This window comes from Tachypleus tridentatus, chromosome 3 (genome assembly GCF_004210375.1).
Source record: "Tachypleus tridentatus isolate NWPU-2018 chromosome 3, ASM421037v1, whole genome shotgun sequence".
In the NCBI taxonomy this organism is placed as follows: domain Eukaryota; kingdom Metazoa; phylum Arthropoda; class Merostomata; order Xiphosura; family Limulidae; genus Tachypleus; species Tachypleus tridentatus.
The window spans coordinates 117,426,223-117,451,397 of record NC_134827.1 but is presented as its reverse complement, the minus strand read 5'-3'; the positions used below and the strand labels follow the sequence as shown (position 1 = coordinate 117,451,397).

At 31.0% G+C, this 25,175-nt stretch overlaps 2 protein-coding genes across 3 annotated transcripts in view; one reads left to right on the top strand and one right to left on the bottom strand.

Moving 5' to 3' along the window:
- The window catches only part of LOC143247845 (ubiquinone biosynthesis protein COQ4 homolog, mitochondrial-like), a 205,633-nt gene that overhangs the window by 155,855 nt on the left and 24,603 nt on the right, over positions 1-25,175 (top strand). The window lies entirely within an intron of this gene.
- LOC143247893 (ubiquinone biosynthesis protein COQ4 homolog, mitochondrial-like) overlaps positions 17,186-25,175 on the bottom strand; it is an 8,913-nt gene continuing 923 nt past the window's right edge. The window contains 3 exon segments of the mRNA XM_076496447.1: positions 17,186-17,509; positions 19,465-19,611; positions 19,613-19,685. Coding sequence (XP_076352562.1) covers positions 17,320-17,509; positions 19,465-19,611; positions 19,613-19,685 — 410 coding nt within the window. The 3' untranslated portion in view covers positions 17,186-17,319.

Below are 25,175 nucleotides of genomic sequence, written 5' to 3'. Positions count from 1 at the left end.
ATATCAGAAGAATGTATAATATACTAATAGTGTTTCAACCATACTGTACCCTATCATATCAGAAGAATGTATAATATACTAATAGTGTTTCAACCATACTGTACCTATCATATCAGAAGAATGTATAATATACTAATAGTGTTTCAACCATACTGTACTTATCATATCAGAAGAATGTATAATATATACTAGTGTTTCAACCATACTGTACCTATCATATCAGAAGAATGTATAATATACTAATAGTGTTTCAACCATACTGTACTTATCATATCAGAAGAATGTATAATATACTAATAGTGTTTCAACCATACTGTACCTATCATATCAGAAGAATGTATAATATACTAATAGTGTTTCAACCATACTGTACTTATCATATCAGAAGAATGTATAATATACTAATAGTGTTTCAACCATACTGTACTTATCATATCAGAAGAATGTATAATATACTAATAGTGTTTCAACCATACTGCTTATCATATCAGAAGAATGTATAATATATAGTGTTTCAACCATACTGTACTTATCATATCAGAAGAATGTATAATATACTAATAGTGTTTCAACCATACTGTACTTATCATATCAGAAGAATGTATAATATACTAATAGTGTTTCAACCATACTGTACCTTATCATATCAGAAGAATGTATAATATACTAATAGTGTTTCAACCATACTGTACTTATCATATCAGAAGAATGTATAATATACTAATAGTGTTTCAACCATACTGTACTTATCATATCAGAAGAATGTATAATATACTAATAGTGTTTCAACCATACTGTACTTATCATATCAGAAGAATGTATAATATACTAATAGTGTTTCAACCATACTGTACTTATCATATCAGAAGAATGTATAATATACTAATAGTGTTTCAACCATACTGTACTTATCATATCAGAAGAATGTATAATATACTAATAGTGTTTCAACCATACTGTACCTATCATATCAGAAGAATGTATAATATACTAATAGTGTTTCAACCATACTGTACTTATCATATCAGAAGAATGTATACCTATATACTAATAGTGTTTCAACCATACTGTACCCTATCATATCAGAAGAATGTATAATATACTAATAGTGTTTCAACCATACTGTACCTATCATATCAGAAGAATGTATAATATACTTATCATATCAGAAGAATGTATAATATACTAATAGTGTTTCAACCATACTGTACCTATCATATCAGAAGAATGTATAATATACTAATAGTGTTTCAACCATACTGTACTTATCATATCAGAAGAATGTATAATATACTAATAGTGTTTCAACCATACTGTACCTATCATATCAGAAGAATGTATAATATACTAATAGTGTTTCAACCATACTGTACCTATCATATCAGAAGAATGTATAATATACTAATAGTGTTTCAACCATACTGTACCTATCATATCAGAAGAATGTATAATATACTAATAGTGTTTCAACCATACTGTACCTATCATATCAGAAGAATGTATAATATACTAATAGTGTTTCAACCATACTGTACCTATCATATCAGAAGAATGTATAATATACTAATAGTGTTTCAACCATACTGTACCTATCATATCAGAAGAATGTATAATATACTAATAGTGTTTCAACCATACTGTACTTATCATATCAGAAGAATGTATAATATACTAATAGTGTTTCAACCATACTGTACTTATCATATCAGAAGAATGTATAATATACTAATAGTGTTTCAACCATACTGTACCTATCATATCAGAAGAATGTATAATATACTAATAGTGTTTCAACCATACTGTACCTATCATATCAGAAGAATGTATAATATACAAATAGTGTTTCAACCATACTGTACCTATCATATCAGAAGAATGTATAATATACTAATAGTGTTTCAACCATACTGTACTTGTCATATCAGAAGAATGTATAATATACAAAGTGTTTCAACCATACTGTACCTGTCATATCAGAAGAATGTATATATACTAATAGTGTTTCAACCATACTGTACTTGTCATATCAGAAGAATGTATAATATACTAATAGTGTTTCAACCATACTGTACTTGTCATATCAGAAGAATGTATAATATACTAATAGTGTTTCAACCATACTGTACCTATCATATCAGAAGAATGTATAATATACTAATAGTGTTTCAACCATACTGTACTTGTCATATCAGAAGAATGTATAATATACTAATAGTGTTTCAACCATACTGTACTTATCATATCAGAAGAATGTATAATATACTAATAGTGTTTCAACCATACTGTACTTATCATATCAGAAGAATGTATAATATACTAATAGTGTTTCAACCATACTGTACCTATCATATCAGAAGAATGTATAATATACTAATAGTGTTTCAACCATACTGTACCTATCATATCAGAAGAATGTATAATATACTAATAGTGTTTCAACCATACTGTACTTATCATATCAGAAGAATGTATAATATACTAATAGTGTTTCAACCATACTGTACTTATCATATCAGAAGAATGTATGATATACTAATAGTGTTTCAACCATACTGTACTTATCATATCAGAAGAATGTATAATATACTAATAGTGTTTCAACCATACTGTACTTATCATATCAGAAGAATGTATAATATACTAATAGTGTTTCAACCATACTGTACTTATCATATCAGAAGAATGTATAATATACTAATAGTGTTTCAACCATACTGTACCTATCATATCAGAAGAATGTATAATATACTAATAGTGTTTCAACCATACTGTACCTATCATATCAGAAGAATGTATAATATACTAATAGTGTTTCAACCATACTGTACCTATCATATCAGAAGAATGTATAATATACTAATAGTGTTTCAACCATACTGTACCTATCATATCAGAAGAATGTATAATATACTAATAGTGTTTCAACCATACTGTACTTATCATATCAGAAGAATGTATATATACTAATAGTGTTTCAACCATACTGTACTTATCATATCAGAAGAATGTATAATATACTAATAGTGTTTCAACCATACTGTACTTATCATATCAGAAGAATGTATAATATACTAATAGTGTTTCAACCATACTGTACTTATCATATCAGAAGAATGTATAATATACTAATAGTGTTTCAACCATACTGTACTTTTATCATATCAGAAGAATGTATATATTATACTAACAGTGTTTCAACCATACTGTACTTATCATATCAGAAGAATGTATGATATACTAATAGTGTTTCAACCATACTGTACTTATCATATCAGAAGAATGTATAATATACTAATAGTGTTTCAACCATACTGTACCTATCATATCAGAAGAATGTATAATATACTAATAGTGTTTCAACCATACTGTACTTATCATATCAGAAGAATGTATATTATACTAATAGTGTTTCAACCATACTGTACTTATCATATCAGAAGAATGTATGATATACTAATAGTGTTTCAACCATACTGTACTTATCATATCAGAAGAATGTATAATATACTAACAGTGTTTCAACCATACTGTACTTATCATATCAGAAGAATGTATAATATACTAATAGTGTTTCAACCATACTGTACTTATCATATCAGAAGAATGTATAATATACTAATAGTGTTTCAACCATACTGTACTTATCATATCAGAAGAATGTATAATATACTAATAGTGTTTCAACCATACTGTACTTATCATATCAGAAGAATGTATAATATACTAATAGTGTTTCAACCATACTGTACTTATCATATCAGAAGAATGTATAATATACTAATAGTGTTTCAACCATACTGTCAACCTTATATCATATCAGAAAGAATGTATAATATACTAACAGTGTTTCAACCATACTGTACCTATCATATCAGAAGAATGTATAATATACTAATAGTGTTTCAACCATACTGTACTTATCATATCAGAAGAATGTATAATATACCAATAGTGTTTCAACCATACTGTACTTATCATATCAGAAGAATGTATAATATACTAATAGTGTTTCAACTATACTGTACCTATCATATCAGAAGAATGTATAATATACTAATAATGTTTCAACCATACTGTACTTATCATATCAGAAGAATGTATAATATACTAATAGTGTTTCAACTATACTGTACCTATCATATCAGAAGAATGTATAATATACTAATAATGTTTCAACCATACTGTACCTATCATATCAGAAGAATGTATAATATACTAATAATGTTTCAACCATACTGTACTTATCATATCAGAAGAATGTATAATATACTAATAGTGTTTCAACCATACTGTACTTATCATATCAGAAGAATGTATAATATACTAATAGTGTTTCAACCATACTGTACCTATCATATCAGAAGAATGTATAATATACTAATAGTGTTTCAACCATACTGTACCTATCATATCAGAAGAATGTATAATATACTAATAGTGTTTCAACCATACTGTACCTATCATATCAGAAGAATGTATAATATACTAATAGTGTTTCAACCATACTGTACCTATCATATCAGAAGAATGTATAATATACTAATAGTGTTTCAACCATACTGTACCTATCATATCAGAAGAATGTATAATATACTAATAGTGTTTCAACCATACTGTACTTATCATATCAGAAGAATGTATAATATACTAATAGTGTTTCAACCATACTGTACTTATCATATCAGAAGAATGTATAATATACTAATAGTGTTTCAACCATACTGTACCTATCATATCAGAAGAATGTATAATATACTAATAGTGTTTCAACGATACTGTACTTATCATATCAGAAGAATGTATAATATACTAATAGTGTTTCAACCATACTGTACCTATCATATCAGAAGAATGTATAATATACTAATAGTGTTTCAACCATACTGTACTTGTCATATCAGAAGAATGTATAATATACAAAGTGTTTCAACCATACTGTACCTATCATATCAGAAGAATGTATATTATACTAATAGTGTTTCAACCATACTGTACTTGTCATATCAGAAGAATGTATAATATACAAAGTGTTTCAACCATACTGTACCTATCATATCAGAAGAATGTATATTATACTAATAGTGTTTCAACCATAGTGTACTTGTCATATCAGAAGAATGTATAATATACTAATAGTGTTTCAACCATACTGTACTTGTCATATCAGAAGAATGTATAATATACAAAGTGTTTCAACCATAGTGTACTTGTCATATCAGAAGAATGTATAATATACTAATAGTGTTTCAACCATACTGTACTTGTCATATCAGAAGAATGTATAATATACTAATAGTGTTTCAACCATACTGTACTTATCATATCAGAAGAATGTATAATATACTAATAGTGTTTCAACTATACTGTACCTATCATATCAGAAGAATGTATAATATACTAATAGTGTTTCAACCATACTGTACTTATCATATCAGAAGAATGTATGATATACTAATAGTGTTTCAACTATACTGTACCTATCATATCAGAAGAATGTATAATATACTAATAGTGTTTCAACCATACTGTACCTATCATATCAGAAGAATGTATGATATACTAATAGTGTTTCAACCATACTGTACCTATCATATCAGAAGAATGTATAATATACTAATAATGTTTCAACCATACTGTACTTATCATATCAGAAGAATGTATAATATACTAATAGTGTTTCAACCATACTGTACTTGTCATATCAGAAGAATGTATAATATACTAATAGTGTTTCAACCATACTGTACTTATCATATCAGAAGAATGTATAATATACTAATAGTGTTTCAACCATACTGTACCTATCATATCAGAAGAATGTATAATATACTAATAGTGTTTCAACCATACTGTACCTATCATATCAGAATAATGTATAATATACTAATAGTGTTTCAACCATACTGTACTTATCATATCAGAAGAATGTATAATATACTAATAGTGTTTCAACCATACTGTACTATTGGCTCTTCAGGCCATCCGGAATACAACACACACATAATTGGAGGGAATACTATTTACATAGGCCATCTGTTACAACTATAACACCTACAATTACTAAATTTTCCAGATTCAACTATTAACCCTCGAAGTAAAGGATTCATCAGTGAGGTTCAGTGGACAGAGATTTTTTTATCTTCACAGAGAGTTGCTTACCAAGGTAAGACTATTATTTTGCTTTATATTTAATGAATGTTTCTGATAAAGGTAAGAATCTCATCTTATTTTCATGAATATTTTATAACAAAGATAAGACTATTGTATTCTGCCCCAGTGGAGACTTTTTAGTAAAACTATCATACTTGTTTCTTCAAAATGGCTTTACTTTTTAAAACAGTGATGAAATACTGTCAAACGTTATCTGTCTTCTAACTGGATGTATTTTGTGAACCAATACTGAATTTTTTATGGAACTGTGTTTCTTACAGGTGGCTGTGTTTGTTTCCATCACGATCATGATGAAATCTGGTGTTTTCAATTACCTTATAACTGGTAATTCACCACCGACAACCAGGCTAGAAGCAACTAATACACCAGTTACTACTTGACAGTGAATTTATGCACTATATTATGCAGCTTGCAGTGTGGCGTTTGGTTGTATTAGTACGCCTCATTAGAGGTTCAGTTTTAATCCACCATCTTAAATCTGAGCAAGACAATTTCTAGAATAGTATCATCATTCAATATCTTTACTATCAACAGTTTGATTTGTGTGTCAGATAAAATTTCAATCTTGTGTTTTGTCTTAACAAATATAATAAAACTTGTATTCAAAAAGAAATTCTACGTATGATTGGTTTAGTTTCGCGAAAAGCTACACGAGGATTATCTGCGCTAGCAGTCTTTAATTAACCAATGAAATACTAGAGGGAAAGCAGCAAGCCATCACCACCTACCTACTCAGAGGTGCACCCAATGAGGGTCGTCCCCGAAAAACCTAGGTATCTTGATTACATATTGTTATACAACTTTCATATTCAATACATTCATTTGGTATCGTTTAATAATAAATAAATAAAACTTCTATAAACACTATTATATTTGATTTGTTTTAATGAATATTTGATTAAAAATTTAGATCAATTTCAGTTTTTTTAATTTAAGAAAACTATTTTAACGCCACCTACAAATTTGTCCTCGCTTCACGAGTCTAAGTTTCTCTGGAATTTAACTATTTTCAGTTGAATTTTTGAATTAGTCTGTTCAGAATATATATGTAAAAGATTAAGTCTAAACACAGTATATTGATCACGTGTCTTCATAGTAGTGTTGGACCAATGAGAAGCTGGTATAAGAATCCTTAAGAGTTCTCTCACTATTATGTACAATATGTTAAGGAGAATATAAAACTAAAAGAAAGACGAACCCACAGTTAAAATAAGTAACACGTTAATATTAAAAATCTCTTCAGGATAAAGCTACTAAAACCTCTAAGTCTAAATAAAAGTTTACACGACAACTCTTTAAAGGGGCAGAACATGGTTTATTATACTAAATACAGTAAGAATAACAAAGGTCGGCTGCACGACCACACGTACCAGATCTATATACGTTTTCGCGTAGCGGGCTTGGTGTCCAATGCATTTAACACGGTCGATGTCAGAATGTCCCACTGATGTAACAGCTACATCACGGCTAATCTCCAAGTCCCACGTGCAGTCGAAGTGAGTAAAGCCCATAATGTGTGTACTTCAGCGACTCTTCGCGTCCATACTGAAAATGTTTACATATATCTAACATAGAGTACCGTGCTGTAATAGTGTGGAATAATGATTTAACTTGGGATTACAGGAAGTGAAAGAGAATATTTGTGAGATTTCACATAAACTACGTGAAAGGTATCTGCTGTCCTTAATTTTGAACTAGAGATATAGCTAGTCAGTACCACCTGTCACAAGAAATTATCATGTCGAATTGTTTGTTTTGAATTTTGTGTAAAGCCGCACGAGGACTATCTTCGCTAGCCGTCCCTAATTTAGCAGTGTAAGACTAGAGGGAAGGCAGCTAGTCATCATCACCCACCGCCAACTCTTGGGTTACTTTTTTACCAACGAAAAGTGAAACTGACCATAATATTATAACGCCCCCACAGCTGAAAGAGCGAGCATGTTTGGCATGACAGGGATTCGAACCAACCACCCTCAGATTACGTGGCGATTGACTTAACCACTTGGCCATGCTGGGCCCAGTCGAATTATGGAGTTTTAACAGTCACTCCTACAACACAGCCATGATCCCAAAAATGTTGATCACAATGTTTATAATACAATATGAACAATGGACCATCTGACACAATGTTGATCACAATGTTTACAATACAATATGAACAATGGACCATCTGACACAATGTTGATCACAATGTTTACAATACAATATGGACAATGGACCATCTGACACAATGTTGATCACAATGTTTATAATACAATATGAACAATGGACCATCTGACACAATGTTGATCACAATGTTTATAATACAATATGAACAATGGACCATCTGACACAATGTTGATCACAATGTTTATAATACAATATGAACAATGGACCATCTTACACCATGTTGATCACAATGTTTATAATACAATATGAACAATGGACCATCTGACACAATGTTGATCACAATGTTTACAATACAATATGGACAATGGACCATCTGACACAATGTTGATCACAATGTTTGCAATACAATATGGACAATGGACCATCTGACACAATGTTGATCACAGTGTTAAAATTCAATATGAACAATGAACCATCTGACACAATGTTGATCACAATGTTTATAATACAATATGGACAATGGACCATCTGACACAATGTTGATCACAATGTTTATAATACAATATGAACAATGGACCATCTGACACAATGTTTATAATACAATATGAACAATGGACCATCTGACACATTGACTACTAACCACAGAAAAGGAAATAAATATTACAAATCTATTCCAAATTTAAATCAATGAAGTGAGCAAGAAATATTAATATGAATTTTATACTTAGAAAAAACAGTGATAAGGGGAAATCTAATGATTAACAGAAGTTAACAGATGTCAGTAACTCTAAATATACACTACATGGCCAAAAGTATGTGGACACCCCTTCTAATTAGTGGGTTCAGCTATTTCAGCCACACTTACTGCATAAAATCAAGCATACAGTCATGCAATCTCCATAGACAAACAATGGCAGTAGAATGGGTCGTCCTGAAGAGCGCAGTGACTTTCAACGTGGCAGTGTTATAGGATGCCACTTTTCCAACAAGTCAGTTCCTCACATTATAGGATGCCATCTTTCCAACAAGTCAGTTCCTCACATTTCTACCCTGCTAAAGCTGCCCTGGTCAACTGTAAGTGTTGTTATTGTGAAGTGGAAACGTCTAGGAGCAACAACAGCTTAGCCATAAAGAGTTAGGCCACAGATCGGGACTGCCGAGTGTTGAAGCGTGTAAAAATCGGCTATCCACAGTTCCAACACTCACTACCGTGTTCCTATCTGCCTCTAAAACCAATGTCAGCACAAGAAATGTTTATTGGGAACTTCATGAAATGGGTTTCCATGGCTGAGTGACCACTCACAAGCCTAAGATCACCATGCACAATGGTAAGCACTGGCTGGAGTGGTGTAAAGTACACCACCATTGGACTCTGGAGCAGTGGACAGGTGTTCTCTGGAGTAATGATTCACACTTCACTATCTGGCCGTTTGACAGATGAATCTAAGTTTGGCAGATGCTACCTGCCTGAATGCATAGTGTCAACTGTGATGGTTTATGGAGGAGGAATAGTGGTCTGGGGCTGTTTTTCATGGTTTTTCAGGCTCTTTAGTTCCAGTGAAGGGAAATCTTAATGCTACAGCAAACAATGACATTCTAGAGAATTGTATGCTTCCAACTTCGTGGCAACAGTTTGGGGTAGTTCATTTTTTGTTTCAGCATCACAATGTTCCCATGCACAAAGCAAAGTCCATAAAGACATGGTTTGCCAAGGTTGGCGTGGAAGAACTCAACCCCATCAAACACTGACTATGAGCCAGCCCTTCTCGCCCACTATCAGTGCCTGACCTCACTAATGCTCTTGTGGCTGAATAGGAGCAAATCCCTACAACCATGTTCCAAAATCTAGTGAAAAGCCTTCCCAGAAGAGTGGAGGCTGTTATAGTAGCAAAAGGGAAACCAATTCCAAGCCTATGGTTTTGGAATGAGATGTTCAACAAGCACATATGGGTGTGATGGTCAAATGTCCACATACTTTTGACCATGTAGTGTAGCTTTTCCATAAGCAGTAACATTAATTATAATTTATTGTAGAGCTAAACTCAAAATTAAATTAACAATATTACTAAATACCCATTGGTAAAATGATTTTATTTAGTGACGTACCTTTTCCTTGTCAATAAAAACATGCACTAGTTAAACATGATCAAGAAAACCATTAATAGAACTTAATATGACATTTAAGTGTTTAATCCACTTGGAAATCAGATGTTGGTTCAGTTACAATTAAAGTACTATAATTTTATCAATAGATTAATATTCACCAAATGAATTATTCCTTAACTGAATGCTCAAAGGATTGAGGCCTTTGACTAACCTCATGTTGAAGGAGTTTTTACTATTATTCTGAAGTTAGTAAGTATATCAACATTAAACATAACAGAATTTTGAAGAAAAAAAATGTACAAACATGTTTTACCTCCAAACAGATTATTTTATAGAAGTGTTTGGACTTAAGACAAAGTTAGATAGACTCTGATAAATCAGGAAGTGATGTTTATGATAAGATAATGGTTTAGTCCATCATAACATTTATCTATTGAATTAACGTCATGTTTAAAACTTCCGAAACGCATATCTACAGCTTTTGTGATATCCCCATAGTATTTTTGGTATTTACTGTTACCTGCCATGAACTAAGTCAGGAAAGTGGAATAACTGATAACTTTGACATCAAATACATAACATCATGTTAAATAGTCATTCTGTAAAATGTCTTACAAGTATAACATGACATCCCTTTACGTATATAGGATTAAAATAATAAAATACTTTCAAGTTACTTACCTCTCTAAAACCATCAATAAATGTGGTTCACACACAATTCATCCCAAATGTATTTTACTGTTTTTTTGTTATATATAAATATTACACAAACGTGATAAGAACTGTTTATTTAAAGTATCAAAGCAGCCTCCAGAATGATGTGAAAATAAACATTTAGTAATGACAATGTCTCAAGATGCTTCAAAATAAATTAGGGCAACTCAAATTTCTTTTACCAACACGAGGTTACTTGAGTTCAATACCAGGATTTTATATGTTTCTCCTGAATCGAAACTTTATAAAATAATACAAAGAAACTAAAAATTTTACTTCAGTATAACTTCATAAAAGATAGTGTGTTAATTCAATCAACGACAATTAATCCCATCCATCAGAAAAACTAAAACTTCAGAAACTATAAACTGTACAATATTAGGACCAAGACACTGACATCTAAGTAGTAGTATTATTTACCACTATTACTGTAATGATGTATTCAGGTCAAATAGATTTTATTTAAGAGTAATGGGACATCTCTCTAGAATAGTAACAAATCTATGGAACAGTTAAGTTGTAATAATAATTAAATAAATAAGGAACATAAAGTAAAACATGAAATCAACTAAAACACTTATGTGCAAACCAAGTGCACACACTTGTCTTTTGAAGCTGGGTTGCCATTTTTTACTGCATATTTCTTCAAACAACCTACTCTTAGGTCATGTACTAGACTGTTTAAACCTGATGTTTCTTACTTCATATGAAATGCATATTTATCAACAGCATCTGATTCTATCATGTGCTGGTAATTCTCAAATACAGGTGAGGCTAAAGAGTGAAACAGCACTGTTCTTCTGACCAAAGATGCTGGTGTTGACATTCATGCTTCACTGGCAGTATTATAGCAATACCCACTCATGGACAGAACAGGTGTTATCTCCAAGAGAATGACAAAGGAACAAACCAGCTACAATGAAATGAGCCAAGTGGCTTTCTCTGTCCATTTCATAATACAGTGGAACCCCTCTAAGCGGCCACCCTTCTGATTCGGTCACCCCTTGAAAGCGGTCATTGAATCACGTTTCCTTTTTTGTGTTTACATAATCCCTAATTATGTACAGGCCAGTTTGTTTCAGACCCAAAGGTAGCTGCATTAGAGGGGTTCCACTGTAAATACTATTTCAATACAAGATATAAATGCATGGTCTATATTTATGTACCACAGTATTACTATTAGTGATGTTTGACTTCTAGTCTCTTAAAACTATCAACATATTGCAATTGTTTTAGAAATATAGTGTAATGTTTTTTCTAGTACTTTTGTAAGGTGATAGAGGTAATCATTCTATAAAAGGAACAGTATAAAATTATGATATTTATTGCATGGGAAAATTAAAACTGTTCACCAAAGATTAGGTACTTGAAGCTACAATCAGGAACATGTACTATTTTACATAGAATGAAACCTTGGCAGGGGTTAAGATTAGAGAGAGAGAAGTCTGAGGAATTCTCTCCCCAACAGGGGTGGTCAGGAACGTTGTGGTTTAATTTAGAGAGAGAGAGAGAAGTCTGATGAATTCTCTCCCCAACAGGGGTGGTCAGGAACGTTGTGGTTACTCTTCTTCCCCACTGGTAGAAGATTATTTATCTGTATGTGGGAGTTTTCTTGTATTTTAATTTGACTTGTTTGAAGCAATGAAGTGTGGTGAAGCAGTATGAAAATGTCAGATGGAAAAATAGTTTATTTGAATTTAAAGTTTTTTACTATTTTTCTGACTTGACTCCACACGTTATAATTAAATTTTGTTGTCAAAATACAGTTAACTTATGTTCATTAAATAAAAAACGTGGGAAAATACCTCACATTTAATTTTATAACAGCTACATACAAAATGTTAGTAAAAATAGTTTCTCTGTAATTCATAGAAAACTATGGGATCCTAGAAGGCATATATACACACACACACACACACATAATCTTTCAATTATTTAGTAAAACAATTAGTACTGAAGTCTATTACTCCAAGCACACTACTTGACCATCCAACTTCCCCGTCTATTATATAAGGAAATTAAACAGAGTAAACAACTCTCTTTCACTAATAATATGAACTATAATATATTTTTATTTTATAAAGATTTGAATGACATGTAAATTTTGAGAACATTTTTGGCTGACTATTATGCCAGCTTTTGGCAGGCAATTTGATAATTTTAAACATCTTAGAAATTTCAAATAAAGAAACTCAGTAAATCACTGTTTCTAATATTCATTTTGTTCAAATTGATACTTTCACAGCATCGAAAAATACATTTTCAATTACGAAATTACAAAATGTATATTGAAAATATTGTTAATTACAGTTATTTTCATGTGTTTGGGGGCCAACGAGTTATTAACATCACTCAAAAGGTGAATATTTTAACATTTGTATATGTATTAAACAACAAATATGGATTTGTTACCTGTACAGCCAGGACAGCCAAATCTAACGTACACCTATTTTGACCTTCTACATTGTTACTTCTTTATACTGAGATTACAAATTTGAACTTATAACAGATTAACTGTAATAATGTGCAGTAAATCAGAGGAAATTTGTATTTAACAAATAATTCCAAAATAACTTGTCATATACTTGGAGCAAAGATTAGTCAGTCTTGTTCAATATATTTAGTAGCAACTTATTATTAGTGATAATTAGGAGATCCTAAAATGTTATCTGATATCTGAGATGATATACTGTCTCTAAGTGTCAAGTCTTCATGATTCGTTAAAGCATCTTAGCACTTAATTTTAATATAATTCCACATCATCTCTTACGATTAATCTGAAAGAAAAATACCAACTTGTAGCTTGATTTTAAAAAGGTTTAGCCAGTTCATTCTGCCCTTAAGCCTGTTACTTTGCCAAAGAAACTCACTACTATATTATTTCATCAACAGAAGTCGTTTATTCAAACATTAATTGTGAAAACGTCAATACGAACTTAGTTTTATACACTTGTAATAGTTTAATAAATGTATTCAGTTGCTGATGTCTCTTGGGAAAGTTATCTCAAGATATATAAAAACTGTCTTGTGTTCATTGTTAATTATTTTAACTGCTAAGTTTTGTTGATAAACAGAACACAGTAACAGCTAAGTGACTTACCAGTGCTATGTATGTCATAAAGTGAAAACTTAACTGACAAATGCAAAATTCACAATACTTTAATGCCACAAAAAGTGTTACAATTACTGACCGAGAAAACACTTGCTACTGCTTTTAATAAAAATAGTAAGATTCATGGGTTGCACAGTTTCAAATCACTTTAGAAAACACCACTCTCACAACTAGATTCTTGGGTCAACATGTTGAAGTTTCTGTTTCAAGCCATAACTCAACCAAAACTTGACATACACATTACTTCATTCTGCATTTACCATCAATAAAAGTGTTTGTGTTTTGTTTCTTTTCTCAGCTCCTATGTACCTTATGTTCTACTTTAACTAATGATGTACCTTATGTTCTACTTTAACTAATGATGTACCTTATGTTCTACTTTAACTAATGATGTACCTTATGTTCTACTTTAACTAATGATGTTTGTAGCCTGAAAAATAATTTCTTATAACAAAACAATCAGAAATTTCTTTACTGCTTCATTCTCAAGTAAAGTTCAGGAAGCAACTTAGAGTATCATGTTTAAAGCAAGGAAAGTCATTACAAATAAATAAATCTTCAATTAGTTGTTAATATTCACTGTCTTTCCATATAATATACCTACATAAAATAGGTTAACATTTTCAGCTTAGGAAACTGTTCTAAGTAATTCCAATGTATACCTCTGCTTTCAAGGTAGACAATCCTCTACCTACAGAAAAACTGATGTACAATTCCAGATGCCACCTGGTGTTGTATGATGTTGAGTCACCACTATGGTCTGTCACACCCTAGCAATTCGACACCCACGGTCCCACTAATAGGTAATATGTATAGTGGGACTTCTTCATGATTTTCCACCTCTTATGTTTGTAGCACACTTGTTAAAGAGGAAGGACAGTACCTAGATCAGATGTAATGTGGTCTCCCCCTGGGTTGTGATTCTTAAAGAAGAAGGACAGAACCTAGATCAGATGTAATGTCACCTCCCCCTGGGTTGTGATTCTTAAAGAAGAAGGACAGTACCTAGATCAGGTGTAATGTGGTCTCCCCCTGGATTGTGATTGTTAAAGAAGAAGGACAGAACCTAGATCAGATGTAATGTGGTCTTCCCCTGGGTTGTGGTTGTTATAGAGGAAGGACAGTACCTAGATCAGATGTAATGTGGTCTCCCCCTGGATTGTGACTCTTAAAGAAGGACAGAACCTAGATCAGATGTAATGTGGTCTTCCACTGGGTTGTGATTTTAAAGAAGAAAAGCAGAACCTAGATCAGATGTAATGTGGTCTCCCCCTGGGTTGTGGTTGTTATAGAGGAAGGACAGAACCTAGATCAGATGCAATGTGGTCTCCCACTGGGTTGTGATTGTTAAAGAAGAAGGACAGAACCTAGATCAGATGTAATGTGGTCTCCCCCTGGGTTGTGGTTGTTATAGAGGAAGGACAGAACCTAGATCAGATGCAATGTGGTCTCCCACTGGGTTGTGATTGTTAAAGAAGAAGGACAGAACCTAGATCAGATGTAATGTGGTCTCCCCCTGGGTTGTGGTTGTTATAGAGGAAGGACAGAACCTAGATCAGATGTAATGTGGTCTCCCCCTGGGTTGTGGTTGTTATAGAGGAAGGACAGAACCTAGATCAGATGCAATGTGGTCTCCCACTGGGTTGTGATTGTTAAAGAAGAAGGACAGAACCTAGATCAGATGTAATGTGGTCTCCCCCTGGGTTGTGGTTGTTATAGAGGAAGGACAGAACCTAGATCAGATGTAATGTGGTCTGCCCCTGGGTTGTGGTTGTTAAAGAAGAAGGACAGAACCTAGATCAGATGTAATGTGGTCTCCCCCTGGGTTGTGGTTGTTATAGAGGAAGGACAGAACCTAGATCAGATGTAATGTGGTCTGCCCCTGGGTTGTGGTTGTTATAGAGGAAGGACAGAACCTAGATCAGATGTAATGTGGTTTCCCCCTGGGTTGTGGTTGTTATAGAGGAAGGACAGTACCTATATCAGATGTAATGTGGTCTCCCTCTGGGTTGTGGTTGTTATAGAGGAAAAACAGAACCTATATCAGATGTAATGTGGTCTCCCCCTGGGTTGTGGTTGTTATAGAGGAAGGACAGTACCTAGATCAGATGTAATGTGGTCTCCCACTGAGTTGTGATATTTTTTTAGTTCCACACATCATGGTCTCTTCTGGTTCTTCCTCAATGGGAACAACTTTTCTTCAGCCTTCTACCAGTTCAGTGTGGGGTTCTACCCATATTGTTAACTTCAGTGTGGGGTTCTACCCATATTGTTAGATATTATAATGGAAAGTAACATCATCCTAAACTCAAAATGTATTTCTGATAGATACTCACCTCCTCTCAGAATTCAATATCATCCTAAACTCAAAATGTATTTCTGATAGATACTCACCTCCTCTCAGAATTCAACATCATCCTAAACTCAAAATGTATTTCTGATAGATACTCACCTCCTCTCACAATTCAACATCATCCTAAACTCAAAATGTATTTATGATAGATACTCACCTGCTCTCAGTGAAATGTAGCCTAGGTACAAATGTTGAGAGAGTCCTGGTTATGATACAGATTGTGTCACACTCCTATTGGTGGAGAGCTGATGCAGAGTCATTTACACGTAGATATGCAAAAGGAAGAGATGGAAGACAGTGGGAAGCATTGAAAATCTGTGCCGATAAAGTGTTATAACAAAAGCTACTTTGTGAGCAAATGTATCAGGAATACTAGTTTACTAAGGAGAAAAGTAAAAGAAGCTGATACTGCTAATTTCTTCCTGTGTTTATGTTTTATCAGTCCTTAGAATATCCAATCTTTGGTCATCTTGGATCTTTCCTTTACAGTAACTTCTTCAGTTAGTAAACACTTCGATATTTCTCATTACATCGTACGTTTTTTTTTGTTCAAAACATCTATTTCAGGACTTCTTCAAAAGACTTTAACTGTTATCTGGACTCTAACACACACACGGAAATAACAGGTAAAATAATAATTTTATTTTAATAACACACTATATGCAACACTGCCATCTTTTAACAAAAATCTAAAATATTTCACTAATTGTTGATTTCTTTTCTATCCTTTTGAAACCATAAACATAATTTAACTTCAATGAATAGCCTGAGTTTTCTTTACAGTTTTTGGTATACTGGGTGGGGCTTCAATTTTAAATTCTGACCGCAGTTCATCCAAAGGCTGTTCCCATCTTCGTTCAAAGTAAATGTTCATTAGGAACTTGGACTGAAATCCACATCTAACAGCCCATGGGAGGAACATAGAGATGTACTGTTGTCTCTGACTAAAGTGTTAAAATACAGGTAACTGTTAAACTATGTATACATATATTGTGGTCTCTGACTAAAGTATTAAAATACAGATTACTGTTAAACTACACATACATATACTGTTGTCTCTGACTAAAGTATTAAAATACAGATAACTGTTAAACTATGCATATATATACTGTTGTCTCTGACTAGAGTATTAAAATACAGGTAACTGTTAAACTATGCATTCATATATTGTTGTCTCTGACTAAAGTATTAAAATACAGATTACTGTTAAACTACACATACATATACTGTTGTCTCTGACTAAAATATTAAAATACAGATAACTGTTAAACTACACATACATATATTGTTGTCTCTGACTAAAGTATTAAAATACAGGTAACTGTTAAACTATGTATACATATATTCTTGTCTCTGACTAAAGTGTTAAAATACAGGTAACTGTTAAACTATGTATACATATATTCTTGTCTCTGACTAAAGTATTAAAATACAGATAACTGTTAAACTACACATACATATATTGTTGTTTCTGACTAAAGTATTAAAATACAGGTAACTGTTAAACTACACATACATATATTGTTGTCTTTGACTAAAGTGTTAAAATACAGGTAACTGTTAAACTGTGCATACATATACTGTTGTCTCTGACTAAAGTGTTAAAATACAGGTAACTGTTAAACTATGCATTCATATATTGTTGTCTCTGACTAAAATGTTAAAATACAGATTACTGTTAAACTACACATACATATACTGTTGTCTCTGACTAAAATATTAAAATACAGATAACTGTTAAACTACACATACATATATTGTTGTCTCTGACTAAAGTATTAAAATACAGGTAACTGTTAAACTATGTATACATATATTCTTGTCTCTGACTAAAGTGTTAAAATACAGGTAACTGTTAAACTATGTATACATATATTCTTGTCTCTGACTAAAGTATTAAAATACAGATAACTGTTAAACTACACATACATATATTGTTGTTTCTGACTAAAGTATTAAAATACAGATAACTGTTAAACTACACATACATATATTGTTGTCTTTGACTAAAGTGTTAAAATACAGGTAACTGTTAAACTGTGCATACATATACTGTTGTCTCTGACTAAAGTGTTAAAATACAGGTAACTGTTAAACTATGCATTCATATATTGTTGTCTCTGACTAAAATGTTAAAATACAGATTACTGTTAAACTATGTATACACATACTGTTGTCTCTGGCTAAAGTATTAAAATACAGGTTATTGTTAAACTATGTATACACATACTGTTGTCTCTGACTGAAGTGTTAAAATACAGATAACTGTTAAACCACTAAAAGCTAGACATACTTTGGTTGGTTCTCAACTTGAAAACACATTGTCTAACTTAAGACACAAGTAATCAACACATAAGACAGGTAACTTATGAATACAACAGGAAGAACATTTTGTTCACATAAACACTTAACATGGTTAATTATCAAATAAAACAAAATCCACTTCACATAATACAATACTAAGCCTAACTTGTCATGTTTAAACTTAGACAAAACTGGGAATTTAATATAATTACAACTTTTCTGGTTAATTTCTTGAAAGTGTGACAGTTGTCATAAAAGATTCTTCAAATAATTAAATCAATATAAGGATAACGTTACAGTCTGGTTTCTATATGAACATTACAGTCTGGTTTCTATATGAACATCACAGTCTGGCGTCTAGTGGAACATTAGAGTCTGGTTTCTAATGGAACATCACAGTCTGGCGTCTAATGGAACATCACAGTCTGATGTCTAATGGAACATTATGTTTGTATTCCTTAACTATAATTTTATGTTTTATTATTATTCTTTATTTGTATTATTTGTTGGTGTACAACCTTGAATTACAATTATACAGCTATTACAATGTTAACATCAACTAATGAATGATCAACTTCATCTCTTATTCACATACCCTTTCTTGAACCTGATTGGCCCAAACAATGCAGCTCCTATGCACATGGGAAGACCTGTCTGAATAGCTTCCACCCACTTTACAGCCACTTCCCCCTGCATGTTGGTAGGCATTCCCAAAATAGTGTGTATTAAGTCATGAACTTCGATATCGTTGCATGACGTAAGCCAAATTGAGATCATCCACGAACTGGACTGGCAGACGAGAATCGGACTGACACCCTTGATAAAAAACATTTGAGTTAATCACAGAATATGAAAAATAAAATGTAAACGTGGTCACAAGAATTAATATAAAGTACTGTTTAAAAAGTGAGTATTATTACAGTACTGTTTGAAAAGTGAGTATTATTACAGTACTGTTTGAAAAGTGAGTATTATTACAGTACTGTTTGAAAAGTGAGTATTATTACAGTACTGTTTGAAAAGTGAGTATTATTACAATACTGTTTTAAAAGTGAGTATTATTACAGTACTGTTTAAAAGTGAGATTATTACAGTACTGTTTAAAAGTGAGTATTATTACAGTACTGTTTGAAAAGTGAGTATTATTACAGTACTGTTTGAAAAGTGAATATTATTACAGCACTGTTTAAAAAAAGTGAGTATTATTACAGCACTGTTTGAAAAGTGAGTATTATTACAGTACTGTTTGAAAAGTGAGTATTATTACAGCACCGTTTAAAAGTGAGTATTATTACAGTACTGTTTAAAAGTGAGTATTATTACAGTACTGTTTGAAAAGTGAATATTATTACAGTACTGTTTAAAAAGTGAGTATTATTACAGTACCTGTTTGAAAAGTGAGTATTATTACAGTACTGTTTAAAAGTGAGTATTATTACAGTACTGTTTTAAAAGTGAGTATTATTACAGTACTGTTCGTATCATTACAGTACTGTTTAAAAGTGAGTATTATTACAGTACTGTTCACAAAGTGACTATTATTACAGTACTGTTCAAAAGTGAGTATTATTACAGCAAACTGTTTGAAAAGTGAGTATTATTACACAGTACTGTTTGAAAAGTGAGTATTATTACAGTACTGTTTGAAAAGTGAGTATTATTACAGTACTGTTTGAAAAGTGAGTATTATTACAGTACTGTTTGAAAAGTGAGTATTATTACAGTACTGTTTAAAAGTGAGTATTATTACAGTACTGTTTAAAAGTGAGTATTATTACAGTACTGTTTAAAAGTTGAGTATTATTACAGCACTGTTTGAAAAGCGAGTATTATTACAGCACTGTTTAAAAAGTGAGTAGTATTACAGCAACTGTTTGAAAAGTGAGTATTATTACAGTACTGTTTGAAAAGTGAGTATTATTACAGTACTGTTTGAAAAGTGAGTATTATTACAGTACTGTTTAAAAAAGTGAGTAGTATTACAGTACCGTTTTAAAAGTGAAATATTATTACAGTACTGTTTGAAAAGTGAGTATTATTACAATTACTGTTTGAAAGTGAGTATTATTACAGTACTGTTTGAAAAGTGAGTATTATTACAGCAACTGATTGAAGAAATTGAGTATTATTCACAGTACTGTTTGAAAAGTGAGTATTATTACAGTACTGTTTGAAAAGTGAGTATTATTACAGTACTGTTTTAAAGTGAGTAGTATACATTACAGTACTGTTTTAAAAGTGACTATTATTACAGTACTGTTTGAAAGTGCTGAGTATTATTACAATACTGTTTTAAAAGTGAGTATTATTACACTACTGTTTGAAAAGTGGAGTATTATTACAGTGCTGTTTAAAAGTGACTATTATTACAGTACTGTTTGAAAAGTGAGTATTACTACAGTACTGTTTGAAGGGATATTATTACAGTACCGGTGTTTGAAAGGGTGAGTATTATTACAGTACTGTTTGAAAGTGAGTATTATTACAGTACTGTTTAAAAGTTAGTATTATTACAGTACTGTTTGAAAAGTGAGTATTATTACAGTACTGTTTAAAAAGAGTATTATTACAGTACTGTTTAAAAATTGACTATTATTACAGTTACTGTTTGAAAAGTGAGTATTATTACAGTACTGTTTTAAAGTGAGTATTATTACAGTACTGTTTGAAGAGTTATTTTGATTATTGTTTTGTATTTATTACAGTACTGTGTTAAAAGTATTATTACAGTACTGTTTGAAGAAGTGAGTATTATTACAGTACTGTTTGAAGTGAATATTATTAAGGTACTGTTTGAAGAGTGTGAGTATTATTACAGTACTGTTTGAAAGTGGTATTATTACAGTACTGTTTGAAAAGTTGAGTATTATTACAAGTACTGTTTGAAAAAGTGAGTATTATTACAGTACTGTTTGAAAAGTTAAGTATTATTACAATTACTGTTTTTTGAGGTAGATTATTACAACAGTACTGTTTAAAAAGTGAGTATTATTACAGTACTGTTTAAAGGGGTGAGTATTAACAACAATTACTGTTAAAAGAATGAGTATTACAGCATTACTGTTTTAAAAATTGAGGTATTACAACAATTACTGTTTTAAAAGTGAGAATTATTACAAGTACTGTTTTAAAAGTGAGTATTATTACAGGTACTGTTTGAAAAAAAGGAGATTATTACAGTACTGTTTAAAAAGTGAGTATTATTACAGTACTGTTTTGAAAAGGTGAGTATTATTACAGTACTGTTTAAAAAGTGAGGAGTATTACAGTTACTGTTTAAAAGTGGGTATTATTACAGTGCACTGTTTAAAAAGTGACTATTATTACAGTACTGTTTGAAAGTGAGTATTATTACAGTACTGTTTAAAGATGTGAGTATTATTACAATTACTGTTTAAAAAGGAGTGAGTATTATTACACATACTGTTTTTGAAGTGAGTATTATTACAGTACTGTTTGAAAAGAAAGTCAGTATTATTACAGTACTGTTTGAAAAGTGAAGTATTATTACAATTACTGTTTGAAAGTTGAGTATTATTACAGTACTGTTTAGAGAAAAGTGGAGTATTATTACAGTACTGTTTGAAAAGTGAGTATTATTACAGTACTGTTGTGAAAAAGAGTAGAATATTACAACAGTACTGTTTAAAAAGTGAGTATTACTGGTACTGAATTGAAAATTTGAATTAATTAAAGTACTGTTTGAAAGTGGTATTATTACAGTACTGTTTGAAAAAGTAAAAGGGTGAGAATATTATTACAATACTGTTTGAAAGAAGTGAATATTATTACAGTTTTGTTTTTAAAAGTGAGTATTATTACAATACTGTTTTTAAAAAGTGAGTATTATTACAGTACTGTTTGAAAAGTGAGTATGTACTGTTTTAAAGGGAGTATTATTACAGTACTGCTGTTGAAAAGTGAGAGTATTATTACAGTACTGTTTAAAAAAAGTGAGTATTATTACAGTACTGTTTTAAAAAGTGAGTATTATTACAGTACTGTTTAAAAGAGGAGGTATATTACAGTACTGTTTTAAAAGTGAGTATTATTACAGTACTGTTTGAAAAGTGAAGTATTATTACAATTACTGTTTTAAAAATTGAGTATTATTACAGTACTGTTTTTAAAAGTGAGAATATTATTACAGTACTGTTTAAAAAGTGGTATTATTACAAGGTACTGTTTGAAAAGTGATTAATATTATTACAATACTGTTTGAAGAAGTGATTGTACAAATTGGTACTGTTTAAAAGTGAGTATTATTACAGTACTGTTTGAAAAGTGAGTATTATTACAGTACTGTTTAAAAGTGAGTATTATTACAACTGTTTGAAAAGTGAGTATTATTACAGTACTGTTTGAAAAAGTGAGTATTATTACAGTACTGTTTGAAAGGTGAATATTATTACAGGTACTGTTTAAAAGTGAGTATTATTACAGTACTGTTTAAAAGTGAGTATTATTACAGTACTGTTTGAAAAGTGAGTATTATTACAGTACTGTTTAAAGAGTGAGTATTATTACAGTTACTGTTTGAAAAGTTAAGTATTATTACAGTACTGTTTTGAAAAGTGAGTGAATTATTACAGTACTGTTTGAAAAGAAAGTATTATTACATTACTGTTTGAAAAAGTGAGTATTATTACAGTACTGTTTAAAAGTGAGTAAATTATTACAGTACTGTTTAAAAGTGAGTATTATTACAGTACTGTTTGAAAGAAGTGAGTATTATTACGGTACTGTTTGAAAAGTGAGTATTATTACAGTACTGTTTAAAAGTGAGTATTATTACAATACTGTTTGAAAAGTGAGTATTATTACAGTACTGTTTGAAAAAGTGAGTATTATTACAGTACTGTTTGAAAAAAGTGAGTATTATTACAGTACTGTTTGAAAAGTGAGTATGAGTATTACAATTTTACTGTTTGAAAGTGAGTATTATTACAGTACTGTTTACAAAAGGATTGAGTATTATTACAAGTACTGTTTGAAAAGTGGAGTATTATTACAGTACTGTTTGAAAAAGTGAGTATTATTACAGTACTGTTTTAAAAATGAGTATTATTATTACAGGTACTGTTTGAAAAGTGAAGTATTATTACAGTACTGTTTAAAGAAAGTGATGTATTATTACAGTACTGTTTGAAAAGTGAGTATTATTACAGTACTGTTTGAAAAGTGGAGTATTATTACAGTACTGTTTGAAAAGTGAGTATTATTACAGTACTGTTTGAAAAGTGAATAGTATTACAGTACTGTTTGAAAAGTGAAGAGTATTATTACAGTACTGTTTGAAAGGGTATTATTACAGTACTGTTTAAAAGTGAGTATTATTACAATACTGTTTGAAAAGTGAGTATTATTACAGTACTGTTTTAAGAAAGTGAGTATTATTACAGTACTGTTTGAAAGTGAGTTAAATATTATTACAATTACTGTTTGAAAAGTGGAGTATTATTACATTATTACAGTACTGTTTGAAAGAGTGAGTATTATTACAGTACTGTTTGAAGGGGTGAAGTATTATTACAGTACTGTTTTAAAATTGAGTATTATTACAGTACTGTTTGAAGAGTGAGTATTATTACAGTACTGTTTGAAAAAGTGAGTATTATTACAATTACTGTTTGAAAGTGAGTATTATTACAGCTACTGAAAGTTTTGATTACAGTTTAAAAATTGAGTAGTTATTACAGTACTGTTTGAAAAAGTGAGTATTATTACAATACTGTTTGAAAAGTGAGTATTATTACAGTACTGTTTGAAAAGTGAGTATTATTACAGTACTGTTTGAAAGAGTGAGTATTATTACAGTACTGTTTGAAAAGTGAGTATTATTACAGGTACTGTTTAGAAAGTGAGAAATTATTACAACAATTTACAGTTTGAAAAGTGAGTATTATTACAGTACTGTTTGAAAAGTGAGTATTATTACAGTTACTGTTTGAAAAGTGGAGGTATTATTACTGTTTGAAAAGTGACAGTATTTGACTGGAAAGTGAGTATTATTACAGTACTGTTTGAAAGGGTGGAGTATTATTACATTACTGTTTGAAAAGTGAGTATTATTTTACAGTACTGTTTGAAAGAGTGGTATGATATTACAGGTACTGTTTGAAAGTGAGTATTATTACAGTACTGTTTGAAAAGTGGAGTATTATTACAGTACTGTTTGAAAAAGTGAATATTATTACAGTACTGTTTGAAAGGTGGAGTATTACAGTACTGTTTGAAAGAATTGAGTAATATTACAGTACTGTTTGAAAGTGAGTATTATTACAATACTGTTTGAAAAAGTGTTTG